The 18,757-nt window shown below is 38.2% G+C and overlaps 3 protein-coding genes across 6 annotated transcripts; 2 read left to right on the forward strand and 1 right to left on the reverse strand.

Annotated features, from left to right (window-relative positions):
* Nucleotides 1-989: 989 nt before the first annotated feature.
* SOS5 (Fasciclin-like arabinogalactan family protein) lies at nt 990-3,645 on the reverse strand. 3 transcript variants are annotated; one of them, XM_021973030.2, is made up of 2 exons: nt 2,287-3,645; nt 990-1,385 (listed from the first exon to the last, which is right to left on the reverse strand). In XM_021973030.2, exons 1-2 carry the CDS (start codon nt 3,544-3,546, stop codon nt 1,368-1,370), a joined length of 1,278 nt encoding a protein of 425 aa, XP_021828722.2. In that variant the 5' UTR covers nt 3,547-3,645; the 3' UTR covers nt 990-1,367. The 3 variants fall into 3 exon arrangements, with proteins under 3 accessions (XP_021828722.2, XP_021828732.2, XP_088111784.1); XM_021973040.2 differs by having other exon boundaries at nt 990-1,390; nt 2,287-3,644; XM_088255658.1 differs by lacking the exon at nt 990-1,385 and having other exon boundaries at nt 2,070-3,642.
* A 5,208-nt stretch (nt 3,646-8,853) lies between these two features.
* LOC110768884 (protein TRM32) lies at nt 8,854-13,355 on the forward strand. Its single transcript, XM_088255487.1, has 5 exons — nt 8,854-9,122; nt 9,651-9,896; nt 10,500-10,588; nt 10,757-12,341; nt 12,501-13,355. Exons 2-5 carry the CDS (start codon nt 9,743-9,745, stop codon nt 13,145-13,147), a joined length of 2,475 nt encoding a protein of 824 aa, XP_088111613.1. The 5' UTR covers nt 8,854-9,122; nt 9,651-9,742; the 3' UTR covers nt 13,148-13,355.
* A 192-nt stretch (nt 13,356-13,547) lies between these two features.
* LOC110768870 (GTP-binding protein Obg/CgtA) lies at nt 13,548-16,677 on the forward strand. 2 transcript variants are annotated; one of them, XM_021972737.2, is made up of 6 exons: nt 13,548-13,704; nt 14,339-14,548; nt 14,670-14,778; nt 14,955-15,037; nt 15,127-15,189; nt 15,315-16,677. In XM_021972737.2, the coding sequence occupies exons 2-6, from the start codon at nt 14,417-14,419 to the stop codon at nt 16,380-16,382; spliced, it is 1,455 nt and encodes a 484-aa protein (XP_021828429.1). In that variant the 5' UTR covers nt 13,548-13,704; nt 14,339-14,416; the 3' UTR covers nt 16,383-16,677. The 2 variants fall into 2 exon arrangements, with proteins under 2 accessions (XP_021828429.1, XP_021828439.1); XM_021972747.2 differs by having other exon boundaries at nt 13,565-13,704; nt 14,379-14,548.
* Nucleotides 16,678-18,757: the final 2,080 nt, after the last annotated feature.

Below are 18,757 nucleotides of genomic sequence, written 5' to 3' on the forward strand. Positions count from 1 at the left end.
TAGCTTTTCTCATTCAATTTTCAAGTCAAACCTGACCTAATTCAACACGGTTTTAACCAAAGTCCACATTAGAAACATGCAATATGAGATCAAGGCTACTGTGCTAAGTCTTCAGAATGTGTACATAATCAAACATCATTTGTAGGTCAACTTCAAACTAACGCCTCAAACTCTAATAGCCACCCAAGCTTGATGCATGGCAGGCGCCTGCTTGATCCCCTCTATTTTCATCCTCGGCCACATGCATCAAAGTGATCCCTTTCCAAGATTTCTTTGTGAAAAATTTCAATAAAATTGTGTTCGTATAGATGCTACGCCACACTTCTACTAATCAAACATTTTGAGCATGTTCTTAATCGCTTTCTCTTAGATAGGGTTTGAGTGAAGCCTTATGTTTTTCACAACCAAACAAAACTCATTCTTATGGGTTCATGATTCCATTACCTCCGTGAACCCAACCCTAAGCCTTAACAACTAACCATGTGTTTACAAATGGGGAATGGGCTCAAGCCCAATACCATTCATTTTGAAGATTGATGGACTGTCTTCCAAATTAAACTGCATAACTCATTGCCTCAAATGCATGAGTTTGGAATATTTGAGTTCAACACTAAAATCCAATTCCTGACTTTCTCTGCATCACTAGTTTCGTTCAGATTTCAATTCCTGACTTTATCTGTATTTACTTACTAGCACGCCAAATTATACGAATCAAGAATTAAATTAAGGCGAGTAGTTGATCCCTATTTAGGGAAACTAGATATTAGTAAACTTAGTTTTGTTACCAATTAAGGGTTTCAATTGAAAGCTCTTCAAAGGGACCCCCGCTCATCTGTGTGTCTAATCTAGAAGCTAACAGCGTCAGTTTGCACTGACCCACAAATAAGAGAGAAAGTCTCATGTAACGGGATAGCAAAGCGCTATTTTCAGCCAATAACACAATGACACGTAGAATAACTTTTTCATGTATCAGTGTAATTGATTGCGAATAACAAAACAATATTATCTTCGTTATAAGAAAGTTTTTTGTCCACAAATAGAGATGGAGCGCCCCGAAAAGGCATCTGAGTACTCACACTGTAGATCTCCTCCCCCTCTGCTCAAATAACCCTCACTAGATCTGGCAGTCCCATCAACATCCGATGCCATAGAAATGCGTGTAGAGCAGCATATCTTCAACTTGTGTCGCATCACCACCGTCCATTTGCGGACCCACCCCATGCCCTCTGTCATGCACTTTCCTCTTCACTAATTACAGTACCCTACCAACAATTTTTCAATTTTCTCTTTTCTCACATTTCTTTTTGGTAAATAACTCTTTTTTCTCCTTTTCACATTCTATTTTGGTCCCGACTCTCAAGCAGCCATTAAGCAAAGTTAGCTAGCTGCCCTGCCAGCAAAATATAAATAAATAATACAAACTATATTCTCTGCCTTCAAAATGTAAATAAATAATAAAAAGTGGAAATTTAGTTGTAGAGTGGGAAGAGCGATTCGACAATGGTGAAGACGAAGATCACATCCATTTTAGTTAACTTGAATAATTTCATGTATGCGGAAATTTAGTTGTTGGAAAACCCAAAAAAGACCGTATTATTTCGGACAAACAAATATAAGTGCTGGGAAATTTGTGGTTCTAAAAGGTTCACAGGGGATATTGTGGGAAACAAGTAACATGAATGAGAGCTTTATAACTTTATGAATATGACAGAAGGCAACAAGAATTAAATACAGTAACTGAACAAGTATTTATCCCAAATTAATTGATCCTTGCCTTCCTCCTTCCTCCTTTTCCTATTCTGATAAATCTAAACATCTTTTCAGAAGTTTGGGTTATTGAAAATTAAAATTAAAATTTGCCCATATGGGTTTTGATGCAGAAATTTTTTAATGAAAAATAGTGGTATTCCAGTGTTTCTCGTTTTGATGGGTTTATGAGTTAAAGGCAAAAGAGTAGAGCTACCCAATTTTCTCTGGTGTCAGTTTTAGAGCAGAAAAGTAGAAAGATGAATGCAATTATGCAGAAGCAGATCAGACTTTGAATTTCTTTACAGGACGAAAACCGCAGATCCAAGAAACAAAAATTGGTTCTTTCTGATATACATTAATTATTCGGAGGCATAAACACAATTTAACATCATAAATTTGAACAACAAGAGATAAAAAATTAACAAAAACAAAAATGGCTTTGCTTTTGCAGCCTAATTCAATTCAATGTATGAAAAGTAAAAAAAAACCCACCAAAAATCTAGCAATTAAGAAGCAAAAATAACAAAAATCTCATACCATTAAATACAGTCCTATACAACACGATGCAATCCCGAAGCTCCACAACCCACCAACGGCCGCCGCAGCTTCGGATCTGATTTCTTCGCGAAATCCCGGCGGCGAAGAGAGGTGCGATGGAGGCCCAGTTAGACTCTCCGGAGAGGGAGAAATGTCCGGAGGCGGAGCTCCGCCGCTACCGGGAAATGGCGTACCGGGCTTGGGCGTTAAAATTGGGTTCTTCCCGAAGATCTCTCTGGGCAGCAAAACTTCAGAAACCCCAAAAATTGACACGGGCTTTTGATCGAACACCGTCTGGGTGACCGAGGCCTGCACAATCCCAGTGTTGATCGCCATCGACCCATTGATTCTGCTGATGTTGAGAGTGTACGAGCCGGCTCCCATGTCCTCTGTAGCCAATGTGGGCTGAACCGGGTTCACGATCGACTCGAGCGAGCCCAGTGGGTAGTATGAATGGAGGACATGGAATTTGAGGACGACTGCCTTTTTTTCAGCTGCGAGTGATTGGAGCCTCACATTCGATGGGAGATTCGAAAACGCAGTGTCCGTGGGGACGAAGAGGGTGATGCCGGCGCCGCCCTCGTCTGCCTCGAACTCCTCGACGACGCCGGACGCGGCGAGCATGGAGGCGGCGACGTTGAAATTGTGGCCGTCGATGAGGGCCTTGGTGATGTTGAGGCCAAGAGGGGGGCGGGTCTCGGAGGCCATGAGGTCGAAGCCGTAAGGGACCAGGAGGGAGTTGACGGAGAAGATGGAGACGTTGTAGGGGAGGTTGGTGACGAGGGACAAAACGGTGGCGTTTGAGGGGGAGAAGGGGGCCGGGGAGCGGATCGAAACGACCCCGGTGGAGGGGTCGCGCGTGAGGTTGACGGAGCCGAAGTTGTTGGTGGCGCGGCCTGTGGTCTGGTAGAGGGTAGTGATGAGCTTGCCGGAGGGGGGGATGAGGAGGAGGGCGGCGGGAGAGAGGTACTCGAGGAGGACGTGGTAGCGGAGGACGTCGGCGCGTGAGGAGGGGGATAGGCGGCGAGTGAGGGCGGAGGTAGTGGAGAGGAAGGGGTTGGGGACGGCGAGGAGGGTGAGGGAGGAGCGGGGGAGGAGGTCGCCGGAGATGGAGGAGGAGATGAGGTCGGTGAAGTCAGAGAAGTCAGGGTAAGGGGAGAGGAGGGTGGTGATGTTGAGGGCATGGATGGAGGAGGAAAGGAGGAGGAAATAGAGTAGGGCTGTAGGGGTAAAATGGGAAATGAGAAAAGTTATGGCCATTGTCTTTTGGATTGGGTAGGGTGGGGGTGGAGGGGAGGGTGGGGATGGCTCTCTCTCTCTACTGCAGAGAGAGTGTCTGAGTTTCTGGTGTCTGGTGGTTTTAAGTTGAGAGAGAGAGAGTGTGTGAGTGTGAGTGTGAGTGAGTAGGAGAGAATGATGATGAAAATGGACGGTGATGATGTGTGGTGTGTTGGTGATGGGCCAGGGAGGAGCGGGAGGGGAATAATGCTCATTGTTTTTGCGTATAAAAGGGGGAAAAAGCAGGAAAACAAAACTTGTTATAGTAGTTTTAGCCACTCGCAGAAGATGCTTTTGTGGAGGTACTCGCTGTGGAATTGTGCTAGCTGTCAATGGATAGTAAAGTGTTGAACATGGGAAGTCCGGAAACTGTACTGGAGTTTACTGTATTTGGGCGGTGAGTTTAAGTTGAGGTCAGCTTCGAGTGCACACACATGGACTTAAAAAAAACTGAAGCTCTGAAGTTCATAATCGGGTAATTTATTGAATTTTGTAGTCGCGGTAAATTTTTACTGTTGATGTATTGTGATGGTTGGTAATTTTGTTATTGCCGGTAAAATTTGACCGCTCATGCATTGCGATGGTTGGTTGTTGCTATCAGCGATAATATTTGACTGTTAATGCATTGTGATTGTTAGTCGCATAATTCAGACAATTTTAGGCACAATTTGACCGTTAATGTATTATAAGCCTCATATGGATCAACGGATAAAGAATCACCTTAGACTTACGGAACTAATTTTGTACGGACAAACATATTTTATTATCAAGTTAGAAGTTATGAGCGGATAAATTGAAAAAGATATATAGGCATGGAACCATTTGATTGAGATGGGTGTTCAGCATTTTGCAATGAACCCTCCACAAAAGCATTTTGCTACAGAGATCAAATTCGTGAATCCATGTCTGTCTATAAAAAAGAAAGGGGAGAAGGAAGAAAAAGTTGCACACATGCAATTATTGGTACTCTTCATGCTGGCATTTGGAACTGTAAGCATAATCATGGGAAAAGGAAAGCTTTTTAAAGTGATGTTGCATACTATTTGGGGCTTCATATTTTCAGAATTCCTCCCTTGTCTGCACGGATATTGTTTTTAAACTAATTGCTATGTGAGGACTGAGAAATTTGTGAAAGTAGTCCAAATTTAGACTCTTTATCTCGTTTTGTGGCTCGATCTGAAGTGGAAGTGTTAGACTTTGTTTGAGATTATCTCGATGCAACGTGAGGAGATATTCCACTTGATATAGTTCGAAAGTCATTTACCTTATGTAGTTTTGGACAATTGTATTTAATTCATACAATTTCCGACACAAGATCTTTGGTGTATGGATGAAATGAACGTTCTTAACCTTACATTCACATACTTATGAGAAGATCTCGATGCAACCTAAGGACATTTGCAGCTTCATATAGTTGCATAGCCGATTTTTATAGGGGTAGGCTAAATAATATATTTTTTTTAGAGGAGATATATTATAGCCTTTTTTTCTCTTGAAACAAATATGTAAATAAAATTTTATAAATCAAACAAAGTCACATTACAAGCAAATATACACACAAAGAAGTATAAAATATAAATACTTTTTTTGAAGAATGAATAAATAGTTTTTCCTCTTTTTGCCGGTCTATTATCATCATGTGACATGATATCCTAACAAGAAATACTAGACACCAAAAATCATATATGCTTATTAATAATTCAAGTTGCCAAAATAAAACATATATCAACAATCTCCAAAAGTTTTCACCCAAACCCTATATCATAAAAACTTAACAACAACAATTAAAATTGGAAATTGAATATATATAAAGCGAAAAACTTACCAAGAATGAAGAACCCACTGAATATAGGTTGGTACAATTTTTAAGAGGAGGAGAGCTATTTCCTCTAGGCTCTTAAGGTTTAAATATGGCGTTTTGGGTGGCTAGAAGAAATTTTTTATGTTTGCTCAAGTTGGTTGACCCTTAGCGTGAGTTATGCTTCTAATCAAATTTATATAGGTTTGAATTGATGTTTATTATTTCCTATATGCTTTAGGAGGAGTGAGCTTATTTTAAATAGAAAACTGAGCTATTATTTACTTTACTTAGATTAGGCTATTATTGGTTTATTATATTAGCGATAAAAAAGAAAAACAACGCATGTGTGGGCTATATTTATTTGGTGCAGTGAGCTAAAAATTTATTGGAGTCGGAATAAGCTTATAAAATTAAACTACATTTAATATTTTAGAAATCTTCCCCTAGGATAGAGCCCACTCTAGCCTAGGCATAAGTCCGTCTTTGCTCTTACATCGTGCTCTCGAATTTAGTTCATATAAAATTTTCATTTTTCCTCTAGTTTAATTATAAATTTCGAATTTATTAGTATTAGGTGGGCATATATGGATGGATCAAGATAACAATAAACTTTATATTAATTTTATTTCAAAAGAATCATGTTGGTACAGCGAGGGACAATGTGCTTTTTGAAATTCCAATCATATGTGCTTAGAGCAAACGGGAGAAGTGGGGAACTGACCCAGGAACAAATTAAAACAAAATAAGTGTAAAAAAAGAGGCTGTGCTTAGCTCTGCTTCTGCTTATTTTTGTTGCTTTATGCATAAAATATTGCTTTCACAGGAATAGCAGAACAACTTGCATATCAAATATCTGTTTGTCTAAAACAGAAAATAAAAAAAAAATAAAAAATTGCATATGAATCTTACAGCTGCTAATAACGTTGCCAAATGATGCCAATTTTTCCCACCACAGCCTGATTTTTAAGATTTGGCGCAGCAAAATCTGTAGAAGTTGCTCCTTTGGGGAGGATTAAATATGATGGTGGGGGTTGAGGCATCGATTTATTGGGGAGCTTCTGCATGCATCGCTCGCATTGTATTTGTTTTTTTTTTTTGTTACAAAGAAAATTGGCGTAACCCTTCGTGTACATGATTTTAAGATAAAAATTTGATATCCATAAGCTATATGCGTGAAGTAAATTTGGCACAATCCTTATTTTCAAGTTGCTTGTGAGACAAGAGAGAGAGAGAGGGCACAATCCTTCCTCTATAGAAATAAATAAGGACTCCAATAAATAATCCAATAGAAACTCTGCCCAAAGAAAAAACTAAAGGCAAAAAATAAAAATAAAGGATTTTGAAAAATGAATCAAATTATAAAATAAAATTGGGGCAGGCCTGTAAATTCTAATAAGCCTCTTAACCACTAGGAGAATTGGGCCAAACCTTACATAGGCTTTTGTAGGTTTTTGGGCTTTTTTGGGACACAGACTCTGACTAGGTAGTCTTTGTTTGTCGTTGACACTTTCAAAGTGATGAGCTTGGTTTTTTCTTTCGGGTCAACCATGTATTAGATTCCAAGCGAAAGGCAAACACAAGGGAATGCTTAGAAAGCAATATCTGAGACGAACTACAGAAGCACTTTCATCTGAATCGCTACAATCCAGCAAAAGAAGGAAACCTCCAACCAAGTGATGAGCTTGTTTGGTATCACAAATAGTCTAAAATTCCAAATTTGGAGAAATCTTTCTTGGTGATGCTAATTCACAAATTTTATATGTAGTGAACTTAAAATATAATCTTAATAAATAAATAAAATATACGTGTTACAACATCAATAAATTAATAACACCACATAATAATAATGGAACTGTCACACCGAAAATTACTTCCAAATTTAAAAGCTTAGACTATTTAGATTGCCAAAATTTCTAGGATTCATACGTTATTGAATTGAATTCAAACATTTCTTCATACATCAAGTCAAGGACAAAGTTAGTCAGGAGGCGCATTTCTGTTGACCTAATTCAGTTCCAATCCAACAAATATCTCACGCATTGAATTGAATTCTAGTTCTTCTTGTGTTTCCAAGTCAACTTTCACAATTTCTAGAAAACCAACAACAAGTGCAGATCATACACGTTATATCTGCGCTGCAATTTTTTTAAGTTTCTGACTTACTATTTCATGCAAGAATAGTAAAACAACATTATACAACTTTTAAATCTTGTGAAAACCCAAATATAAACTTGTTATGATTATCCCAAGGTATCTGCAATGCAAGATCCTTTTGAGCTTTGACTAGCTGCTCCAAGTCCCTTTCCGGCCTAACATTTTGTACAGAACATTGAAATATTCAAGCACAATTTGGAGTATGTGGACCTTCACAATGGGTTTGAACAAGTCAAAATATTGCAAGTGGCATGCATTTGCAAAGAACTTTAATTATTCATATTGAGGCCAAGTGAAAAACTTTACTCGTCGAGGCTTTCAAGTTTCAACCCTAATCTATTTCTCCTCCCTTTCTTCTTTTTTAGGACAGTATTGAAGATGTTTTATATATAAAAAAAAAGATTTGTTTACCCCTTGATATGATTCTCAATAACTTTATGTCTTTGCTTTGCAAACACTAGCAATGCATAGCCATTATGAAAGTAGAACTACCTTACAGAAAGTGTAGATCATTCTACACCACTTAAACTATAAGTCGGATATTTCCTTAAGCTGTAGTAAATCCTTTTGAGATAAAACTCCACACTTGATGGGCCCATTGGTCTTATCTTCACCCCTCTGCCATACTTAGGTATTTGAGGGCATGTTCAAAACTGCTTTTGAAATAACTAAAAACGCTTTCAAATAACCAAAAACACTTATGATAACGTTTGATAGACAAATTTAAACCTATTAGGTGCTTCATGAAGCACTTCTAAGTGCCTTTTCATGCCACATTTGGATTTTTAATGAAGAATTTGTTAGGCTTTAAATAAAAGAGTTTTTGCTAGAAGAGCTCACGAATAAAAGTATTTCCGACAGAAACATTCTCAAACGGACCCTAAGTTGGAAACAATAGTACATACACACGAGAGGCCAAAACGAGGCGGGGCCCCCAACATTAAGATCAAATTATTTTTGGTCACCCAACATCAAGATCAGCATGATTGATGCATGTGATGCTTCTGGAAATGAGATCAAAAGTACTAGTAAGTAAGACCAAAGAATCCAAATACATGAACAATGCCATAATAGTGTTAGGAAAGAGTTTTCAGCTTCTTGTTGTAGTATATTGGAGACAACAAGGGCACTTGGAACAATGCAAATAAGTGATTGAATATCAGTTGACTATATTGTTATCCTTTTATTGAATTGAACAACATTTCAACTAACATCAACCATAAAACTAAATCAAATAATCTAATCTAACCACCAAAACTATCTAATCAACTTTAGCTAAACCCTTTTAAATCCTCATACTTTAAAGTTGATCTAATCTAGATAGCTAGCTTGGACCAAGGCTTGAAAGAGAGAGCTTGGACCATTTCATTGTAATATTCTTGGCGGGTAAGAGGCCCCTGTTTCTCTTTCCCGGGTCCTCTCTCTCTAACTGGAAGACCAACTACTTCTTCTTCTTTACTTTTCGTTTCTCATATCGTATACGCCACTTACCAATAAGTCATCCTAAGCTCTGAAGTTTTTGAGCTCTCACCTGTCCCTTACATTATTCAAAGCCGGCCATAGTTTTGCAAACTGTTGTTGCATGCTTCCCAAGCTTCTCAAGGTTCAGAGCTCTGTTTGTTTTTCTGTTACTTTTTAGTTGCTTAATTCATATATTAATTGCTAGCGTTGTTTGTGCAGCAGCCATTAAATATTCCCTTTGCTTTTGTCACTTAAATATTCTCTTTGTTTTTGTCTCTGCTTGATTCTTAAGTTTATAACGGAAGTTCTTTCATCCCTGTTTCTCTTTTTTTATGTTTTGGGTTCGAGCTTTTGGACCTCAAACGAGTATAGATGTTATGAACTTTGGTAAATTTGCAAGCTTTTTGAGTTGGTTTTATGAAAATGGAATTGGGTATTTGCTCCCGCCTTTGAATTTTGAATTAGAGGCTCTGAAAAATATCATAATCACTGTTTAAAAGCCTGTGTTCCATCTTGTTTAGAATCTGTTTGATATGTTTTTCTGATAGGCTTTTGGGGAAATTTAATCTGAATTTATATGCTTGGAGGTTGAAGTACTTGTTAAAATACTCAACTTTGGAGGTTGAAGTACATGGAGGTTCCAACTTCTGTCTTCTATGTTTTTTTCCAGGATTTTCAAGAGACTGGTCTTAGAAGTTGAGAGATTAAGACTCAAGTGGCTCTCAAATTTCTTTGGTCTGTAGACTTTCTCCTGTGCCAACAATGGGAAAGCAATTGCAGCGCCAGGACTCTGGTGTTGAGAGCAACCGTCCAGGCTGCATGTGGAGCCTAATGCATATGCTTGATTACCATCGTTGGAACAATGTCAAAAATATGCTTCCACACAGAAAGCGTGCCGGAGGGAGACGAGTCAGATGTAAGCCAACTCAATTCACTACAGCACATCCTTTCCTCTGTTCATGTGTGAACCTGTTTTTGATAACTTGATACAGAAAACTCATGGTGAAAAATCTTCTGTAATGACATGTCATGCAAAGCTTCTAAGTTTAAGAAAGTGTGAAGCGCTTGATTTGTGGTCCTGTGCATGTTTGATTTGGGATGAAGCCATGCGAATTCTACAATGCTATTGCTACATTTTTGTTGTCTTACTTATGTAGATTATTTTGCTTCTAAAGCGGCTTATCAGATGCCCCATGTAGGAAGTAACTATTTAAGCCTATATGCCAAAACAGAAGGAAGTATTGAAACCAATATATATTTTTCCAACAGAAGAACTGCTTCTACCTATATGTCTATCTAGATATGAATTATTAACCATTTCATAATTCAACTTTTTCGTAAGGAACGAAAAAGAGGCATCGTTACAACCATCATTTTGAATTAAGAGTAGCAAATGGTATACAGTAGGTGCAAAGACTTTTCACTTAGCAAATCATTCTCTTAATGCACAGATGGTTGTTTACATTCACATATCAGTATTTGATTTATATGAGCTCAGCACAATACATCTTGCTTGCAGGCAACTATGGAAGTAGGAAAGCAACTTTGAACAGTAGTGACATTGGTCAAGGGGAAGAATTTGCAGCTGCTGATGCTGAACCTTTGCTGGTAAGTTCATGTCATTCTTTTGATTAAATACAGAATTCAAAAATGCAAGTTGTGATTTGACATTATGTATTTGTGGTTATCAATCAATAACCTCAAGACAGAACACAGAAGTGCTTCTCTGACTTGTTATGAAACATAAGCTGACAGTACTTTAATGTTTTATATTAGGTCAAACATCCCAGTACAGAAACTAGCTCAGCAAAGAAAAGGTCTGGTAAATCTCGCATAAAAGCATCAAGTGCTAAAGAGAAACCTCGTGAAGAAAGCAACAAAAGCTGGATTTTAAGCTTCCATGTGCAATCATGGTTGTGGCGTACGAGCGAAGTGCATGATGTACAGCCTTCAGAAAATTGTTTGGATAAAACAGGAAAGAGCGGCAGCACTTGTCCCAGCAAGAAACAGGCACTTTCTACAGAAGAATGTGAAAAAGTCATGGAATTGGCACCGAACCAGAAGCCAACAAAGACTAACCAGCCACACAACGACATTTCCAGTGACCAGTTTAATGACCATGCTGATATTCTGGAGATATTTAAGGCAAACAAGGATTTTTTCTTAAAAATCCTACAAGATCCAGATGTTAATACAAACCAGTTTCCTGTGCTGCAAAATTCCAAGAACAAAGTCAGACTAACAAAATCAAGGTCATTTCCTGTAGCTGATTCATCTCAAGCTAGACATATTAGGCCTAAGAGCACACTCAAACACAAGCAGAATGAAGTTTGGTCCTTCCCCAAAGGAGAAATACTGCTTGCTGGTACTCAGACACCAAAGTTAGTGACATCCGAATGTCAAGAGGATTATTCTATGAAGTCCATGCCTTACGTGGCTGATGATATCAGTGTAGGGAGCAGTGTCATGAAACAAGAAACAAGCTTTTCTTCTCTGGGTTTGCCTGAGGGATTTAGTCACCAAGGGTGGAATCAGTTGGTCATAAATCGTTTCAAAGATATAACGCAGAAGCTAATGCATGCAATTCAGGAGGGCAAGAAGGAAAATGCTGACCCTTCCATTAAGGCACTCTTCCGGAAAGACCCTTCTGGATGTGATGAGAAAGAATTGTCTGAAACTCCGTATATAGCCATGGGACAACAGAGAAACAAGGTGGATGGTTTTGATGATAATCTTGGGAAGCCAAGAATTCGCCGTGTAAGAAGAACGTCCTCTTTAGATGAGTCACTGAATAGATATACTCAGTTGTTTGAGTCTAGTTACAGCAGTGATCAAAGCAAGTGGGATCGCTCTAGGAGCTTAAAGTTGAAAAGTGAAGAAAAAGTTCCTTCAACTGGCAATGCTCAGAAATTCACTAGAAGGAATCTCTCATTGCCTGATCTTGACTATTTTTGTTCCACCTTAAATGGGGCACCGAAAGATGCTTTTCGTTTAGGGATGCCAGTTAAAAATGCTGTGGACCACAATACGAATAAGGAAAATTATGGTCATGTTGATCCCAAGTCAGTGAGCTTTCCTGTAGATACAGATAAGTCTGAACAACTAGATGCTATTACAGAGACAGAGTTTCAGAATAAAATGGTAGAAAGAAGTGAAAACAGTGGTAATATTGTTGACACAGAGGACCTTGATGAGCATTTAGTTGAGCCAGCAATGGGAGAAATCAGAACTCACCAGAAACAAGAGATTGGTTTAAGAATGAATCCAGAAAGTGAGCTAGCACAACCAATTGAAAGTTCTATTCTTGAACCTAATCTTTCAGACTATATAACTAGCCATGCAGAGTTTTCAACCTCAGAAGGTAAGCAACATTCTGCACAGTTTTCAACCTCAGAGTTCGAAGTATTCTATGTTTCATTATGTTAAACAACTAAAGTATCTCTATCAATGATCAAGTGCTAATGCATCGTTTTCGTGCTATGTATAATTTGATCTAATTGGTTTGGCAAAATTGTATCAGGGTCAGAGATAAATCCTAGGAGCTCCCATGTGAACGAGTCAGATTGTTTAGCAGCCTCCTGCAACATTGTAAACACTGAAATTGAACACAAGAGTGTGGACAATCACTCCGCGAGATTTGTATTCAACAAAGTGGATGATCCCGATTCTGAATTCAATTATGTGAAATATGTTCTTGAGCTGTCAGGCTTCATAGGTCATGAGGACCTTGGGACATGGCACTCACAGGACCAGCCTTTAGATCCTGCATTGTTCAAGGACCTGGAGGCTTGCTTTCAGCATGAACTTGATGTCGACAAAGATGAGGATTATGTCAACCGGGATCACCAGCTTCTGTTTGAATTAGTTAATGAGACACTCCTTGAGGTGTATGAGAGATCATACACCTACTTCCCAAGGGCCTTGTCCATGAGTGGCTGCATCCGTCCAACGCCTAAAGGGCACCATCTTCTTGATGATGTATGGACAAGAGTTAGCTCATACCTGAGCTTGAGGCCGGAGATGGACCAGTTGTTGGATGATGTCGTGGCTCGAGATTTGGCAAAGGGTGATCGTTGGATGAACCTGAAATGGGACACTGAGTGTGTGGCACTTGAACTTGAGGATTTGATATTTGATGAACTATTAGATGAAGCTATTTGTATTTGATATTGTTTAGGCCATATCACAAGCTTAAGCCTTGTACATAGAAAATTTTGTATGTAGTTTATTAATATCTCATATATAGTTACCTTAGATTTTGTTTGATATCATTGTACTTGAATGTCATCTGTGCATTCAAATTAAGTGAATGCAAAAGGTTTTTAGTGTAAAAATTTGTCACTCTCCGAAACTTGGGACGGGACATTGCTTGTTCTAAATTTATTATGGTATGTGCAAAAGTTTTTCTAATATATTTTAAAATTATATATATATATATATTATTTCTTAACAAATTTAAATATTTATATATTTTTTAATGAAGCTATATATATATAAATTTGAAATTTTCCATGTAGTGTGTCTCTTAATATAATCTTAGAGCCCATCAATCATTCCCAGCCCATAAGCCCACCAGCCCACCCACTGTTGGTCTTGTCCAGCCTGCCAGCGCTTACTTTCCCTCGTTCTCGTTGCAAGCTCTCACTTCGCTCTCTCTCCCGCAAGTCGCAAGTTGCAAGCTTCAACGTCCTTCATCCTCTAATCCAACAGCGACGCCTAACAAGGTGGGTATTCTGTCTGATTCTCCTTGATTGTTGCAATATTCAATGAGGACATTTTTGTGGGTTCTGTTTTTCCCCAACGCTGACTAGCTTCGGTTTCTTTTGGTATTTCGAATATTTTTCTTAACCCCTAGTGTTCATGGGGTTTAGGAGTTGTGGGTTCAATCATAAACAGTGTTCTAATTCAGATGCTATCCTTGTTACTTTGATTGCAACATATAGTTTTTTTTTTTTAATCTCTATTCAATACTGATAATTTCTGGGACTTCGTTCTATACTGTTTCCTGCCTTATTGTTTCCTCTGGTAGTAGACAGTTTCTTGCTGCTGGTAGTTTTAAGCAAAAGGGATTTGTGATTCACATAGATAATATAGTGTATAAGGTAATTTACATAAGGGGTGACCTCTGGTTAATTTCTTAGATTAAACCCATGATAAATTTGAAGGTTGGTGGTGATTGTGGTGAGTTTAGTGGCAGTAATGCATTAAATAGCGCAAAATTTCTTGTATAGATGTGTTGCTGTTCATTTGTCCATTTGAAAGGCCGTCTCAATTTATGCAATGGACTAAAAAATTTCAGAAAGAAAACATCTTTCTCACTGGTATATCATATTCCGTTTTTGTTTTCTGTGTCTCTAGCATCACATGATAGCAAGCTGATAGCTGGTTTACATTGAAGGCATAAGAAGAGTTTGAGGGGTAAGAAAAAGGAAACAGATGCGGGCGCACCTTACAAAATCGCTTTCGCACATAAAGGCCTTGAGGCAGGCTTCGAAGTCTCCATGGCTTTTTTTGTGTTCTTCCTACTGTGATGCTCCTCACAAGAAGTCGAAGCTTGCCCCTCTACAGGTTGCTACATTCCTGCCTCTCTCTCATCAGGCCTTATTCTTCCCAGTTTTCTTCATTTGATTGTCTTTTTCTATAGCAAAGTATCTTCGGATATTTGGGATTTTTCTTTCTTTCTTTGTAGGAAAGGAGAATGATAGACAGGTTCAGGCTTTATGCTAAAGGGGGTGGTGGTGGCAGTGGTTGCACCAGCACTCGCCGTAGTCGGCATGATCGCCGTGGAAGACCTGATGGTTGGTTCTCTATAATAGTTCAATGACTATAATCAACTTTTGATTGAGCAGCGTGTTATATATTTACTTCAAATCAAGCTACTTCAACAGTTTTCTGATTTTTCTTTTTGGAAATTGTGAACATTTCTTCGCTGTGGCATTCCTGAAATTTCCATCTAACCCGGGAGCTAATGTAGGTGGGAATGGTGGAAGAGGTGGTGATGTGATTTTGGAATGTTCCCCAAGAGTTTGGGACTTCAGCGGTTTGCAACCTCACCTTGTATGTACCTCTTATCTTTCCCATCTTTCTGAACTATGTTTAGCTTTATGATCCACCATTGATATTGAGTATTAGTTATGTCATTCCAGATTGCACAGAGAGGGGGACATGGATCCTCAAAGAATAAAATTGGCACCAGAGGAGCAGATAAGGTATCTGTGTTTAGCAGTCCTACTTACCTGCATGATTGTGTCATATAGTCTGTCGTATGCCACCTATCCAAATCAGAAAGCAGAATTGATTGTAAATTTTTTTCCTCTTTTATTTTTTTGGTTAGGTTGCCCAAGTGCCCATTGGCACTGTGATTCATCTTATGAAGGGTGAAATTCCTTCTGTAGTTGTAAGCCATTTTTCTGAAGATTTGGATCCATGGGAGATTCCAGGTATGCCTACTGGTGATGCAACTGGATCTGACCAGCACTCTGCCCTTACTAGCCTAAATACAGAAGAGGATACTGGCAGCTCATCATCTCAACCTCAAAGAACCGTTGAGGAATCAGCTGGCAAAACCACCCAAGTTGGATCAACTGATATTCATTCTCAATCTTCATCTTCTTCATCTGAGAGTTGCACAGAAGATGAGACAGAGAAAAAAGAAGAACTTAAGTTGAATGTTGCTGAATTGACTGTACAAGGTCAACGAATAACTATTGCTCGTGGAGGGGAAGGTGGTTTGGGTAATGTGTCCTCTGTGAAAGTATTTGATGATGAGGAGTCGTCCATTCGTGTTGGTTTGCCTGGTTCTGAAGCTGTTCTTATATTAGAGCTAAAGAGCATTGCTGATGTGAGCCTGGTGGGAATGCCAAATGCCGGTAAAAGCACTCTATTAGGGGCTATATCGAGGGCTAAGCCTGCAGTGGGCCATTATGCCTTCACAACTCTTAGACCCAATTTGGGGAATCTGAACTTTGAGGACTTTTCACTCACAGTTGCGGATGTTCCAGGACTCATCAAGGGTGCACATGAGAATCGCGGACTTGGACATGCATTCCTGCGGCACATAGAACGAACAAAAGTTATAGCTTATGTGGTAGACTTGGCTTCTGCATTGGATGGTAGAAAGGGAACCCCGCCTTGGGAACAGCTTAGGGATTTAGTTTTAGAGCTTGAGTACCATCTAGAGGGTTTATCAAATCGGCCATCCTTGATAGTAGCAAATAAAATAGATGAAGACGGTGCTGAAGAAGTGTATGAAGAATTGAAAAGAAGGGTGCAAGATGTTTCTATATTCCCTGTCTGTGCTGTTTTGGAGGAAGGAGTGCCAGAGCTAAAAACTGGTCTTAGGATGCTTGTGAATGGTGAAATTTCAGACAGACTCCATTTAGATAAAATTATGGTTGGTTGACTAAAGGTTAGTGATATCTCTGCAGAAAAGAATATCGTTTTGCCGGCTTAGCACAATGATCATTTGTTTGAGTTGTAGAGTTTCAATTCAGATTGTAGGTATTTCAAAGCCAACGTGAGTTGTAGATTTACATTGTTTTGCAGTATCCATACTAAATTTTGCACATGAACATCACACTCTCAGTTGAGAATTATACTTCTGTAAGGCAATCATTTCTTTTCAGTTTCAGTATACCCATGTATGTATTGTAACCCAAAAATGAAATTTCAAAATATGAACAAATGATTTTCTTTTAGTGGTCAGACAGACTCATCATGTTAGCAAATATGTTTGAATCACCAGATTGAAATGAAGATCAAGCTCACTAATGTGATTTGATTTGCAAGATCCTTGGTCCTGCTCCCCCAAACTTGATTTTTCTTTTCTTTTTTTGGTTGGTTTTTTATTTGATTTTCTTTTATTGTTATTTTAAAGATATGATTTTTTATTCATTTTTTTTGTTTTAATATAAAAATATCATTTTGCCCCTGCATTTAAGAGAAAAAGTTAACAAAATTGACGTCAAGACCGTTTGTTTTAACGAAAGTGAAGTTAAAGGACCAAGGGAACGATTTTGGAAAATGTGGGACTCAAATACAAATCGGGTCTAAGTTCAAGGACTAATAAAACGATTAACCATAAACTTTTAATTCTAAGTTTTGACGCTAAGCACACACAGTATTGAAATACAGTATATGGACATTGGATCATTGATGTAATCTATTTTATACATGTCAATGTCAGGTATAATAATGCAAGGAAGATGACAAGCGACATAAAACAATTGCGTTTGGATTTCAGAAGATAATAACTTTGCCAACAAGTTTAATATTTTAGTACTCCACAGGATATCAGCAAGTTAGAATAACTTTGGAGGAATTTATTTCTTGTTTTTGTTTTAAAATTAATTATTAAATTTATAAAAAATAAAATAAAAAATAAAAAATAAAAAAAGAAGGGAAGGGAAGGGAACTGGAGAAGAACGTGGGGGGAAAAGAAAAAGAAAAGTAGGCCACAAGTGATGAAGAGATTTGAAGAATATCATCTCACTTTTGGATTCACGAATTAAGAATGCTCCACAATCAGGGGATAGAAGGCCTTGAAGGCCCACCATATGAAATGGTTGGTCGATAATAATGAGAGAGGCTCCTTTCATCTCTTTTCTGTGTCTCTATTCCAAAACACATGTGAGGAGAACTAAACTACAACGACATAAATCAAACAAGAAAAGTGAGGATGGATAGAGATATGGCATAGCACAAAGTGCAGAGAGAGCACTGATCTTCATATCTAGAGTCGAAATCATGTCCTCCACCCTTTCTTTCTCCTGAATCTTTAGGCCTCTTTCATACCAAAAGAAATTAACAAGTTTGTGTCAATAATTGGATAAGGTAAGTTAACCAAAAAAATGTCGGTCTACGTCAATGGATATATGGACTCCATTATAGAAACTACATGCATTTCCAGTTAGAAATCACCGGTAATGTGCACACAAATGAGTTATCATAACATTCCTTAAAAATGTTATCACTTCGATTGGTGATGTTTTTGAAAAACTTTATCGCATTCCAAAACCCCTTTTTAGACTGTCTTTTAGCATCAACCTTCCTAGACATTAAGAGATCATAGTGGGTTGGATTCCAAAGGGGCCACCAAAGTTTGTCTATAAGAAAATATTTTAGACTAATTGTTCTGGGACCCCAGACAAGAACATCTCAAATTTTCTTTCATCTCTTTGATGTGTACGTTTAATAAGTCTGCTAAGCAAGCAGCAGACTTCACGCCTGTCATTTACCAAGAACATTAATTGCCGGCCAAAACAAAACTTAGGTCAATTAAAATTGATTTAAATAAAACTGACAATTGTTTAATTTATCCAAAACAAGTGCAATTATTATTATTTTTTATATTATATTCAATAAGAGTGATATGGGGTGTTCGATAAGCCCAAAGTTGATTGATAACTTGATACCATACCATAATATTCTCAGAAATTTACCACAGAAAATGACCATTTTGTCAGTTCATGTATGTTTGGTCGATCTGTCCATCCCAGGACTGATACTTCTATGGAGTTATTAGTCCGAAGCTTTGCCCATATTTTAGTGAATCTTTATCTTGTTTACTGCAACAAGGCCTAGGTTAGTTGTCTTGAGGCAGAGAGCTTCATGTATATAATAATAAAAAGACAAGCCATTGAATCTAGCAATTAACCATGACTAGCTTCATCTAATCAAGTTTTTTTAAAACCATAATCATAGCTCTCTGGTTCATAACATTGGTTTCTACATGTATAATAAAAAGCAGCCACTTGGTGGATGCGCATGTGACTCTTT

Source organism: Prunus avium, chromosome 6 (assembly GCF_965620075.1).
Source record: "Prunus avium chromosome 6, drPruAviu1.hap1.1, whole genome shotgun sequence".
In the NCBI taxonomy this organism is placed as follows: domain Eukaryota; kingdom Viridiplantae; phylum Streptophyta; class Magnoliopsida; order Rosales; family Rosaceae; genus Prunus; species Prunus avium.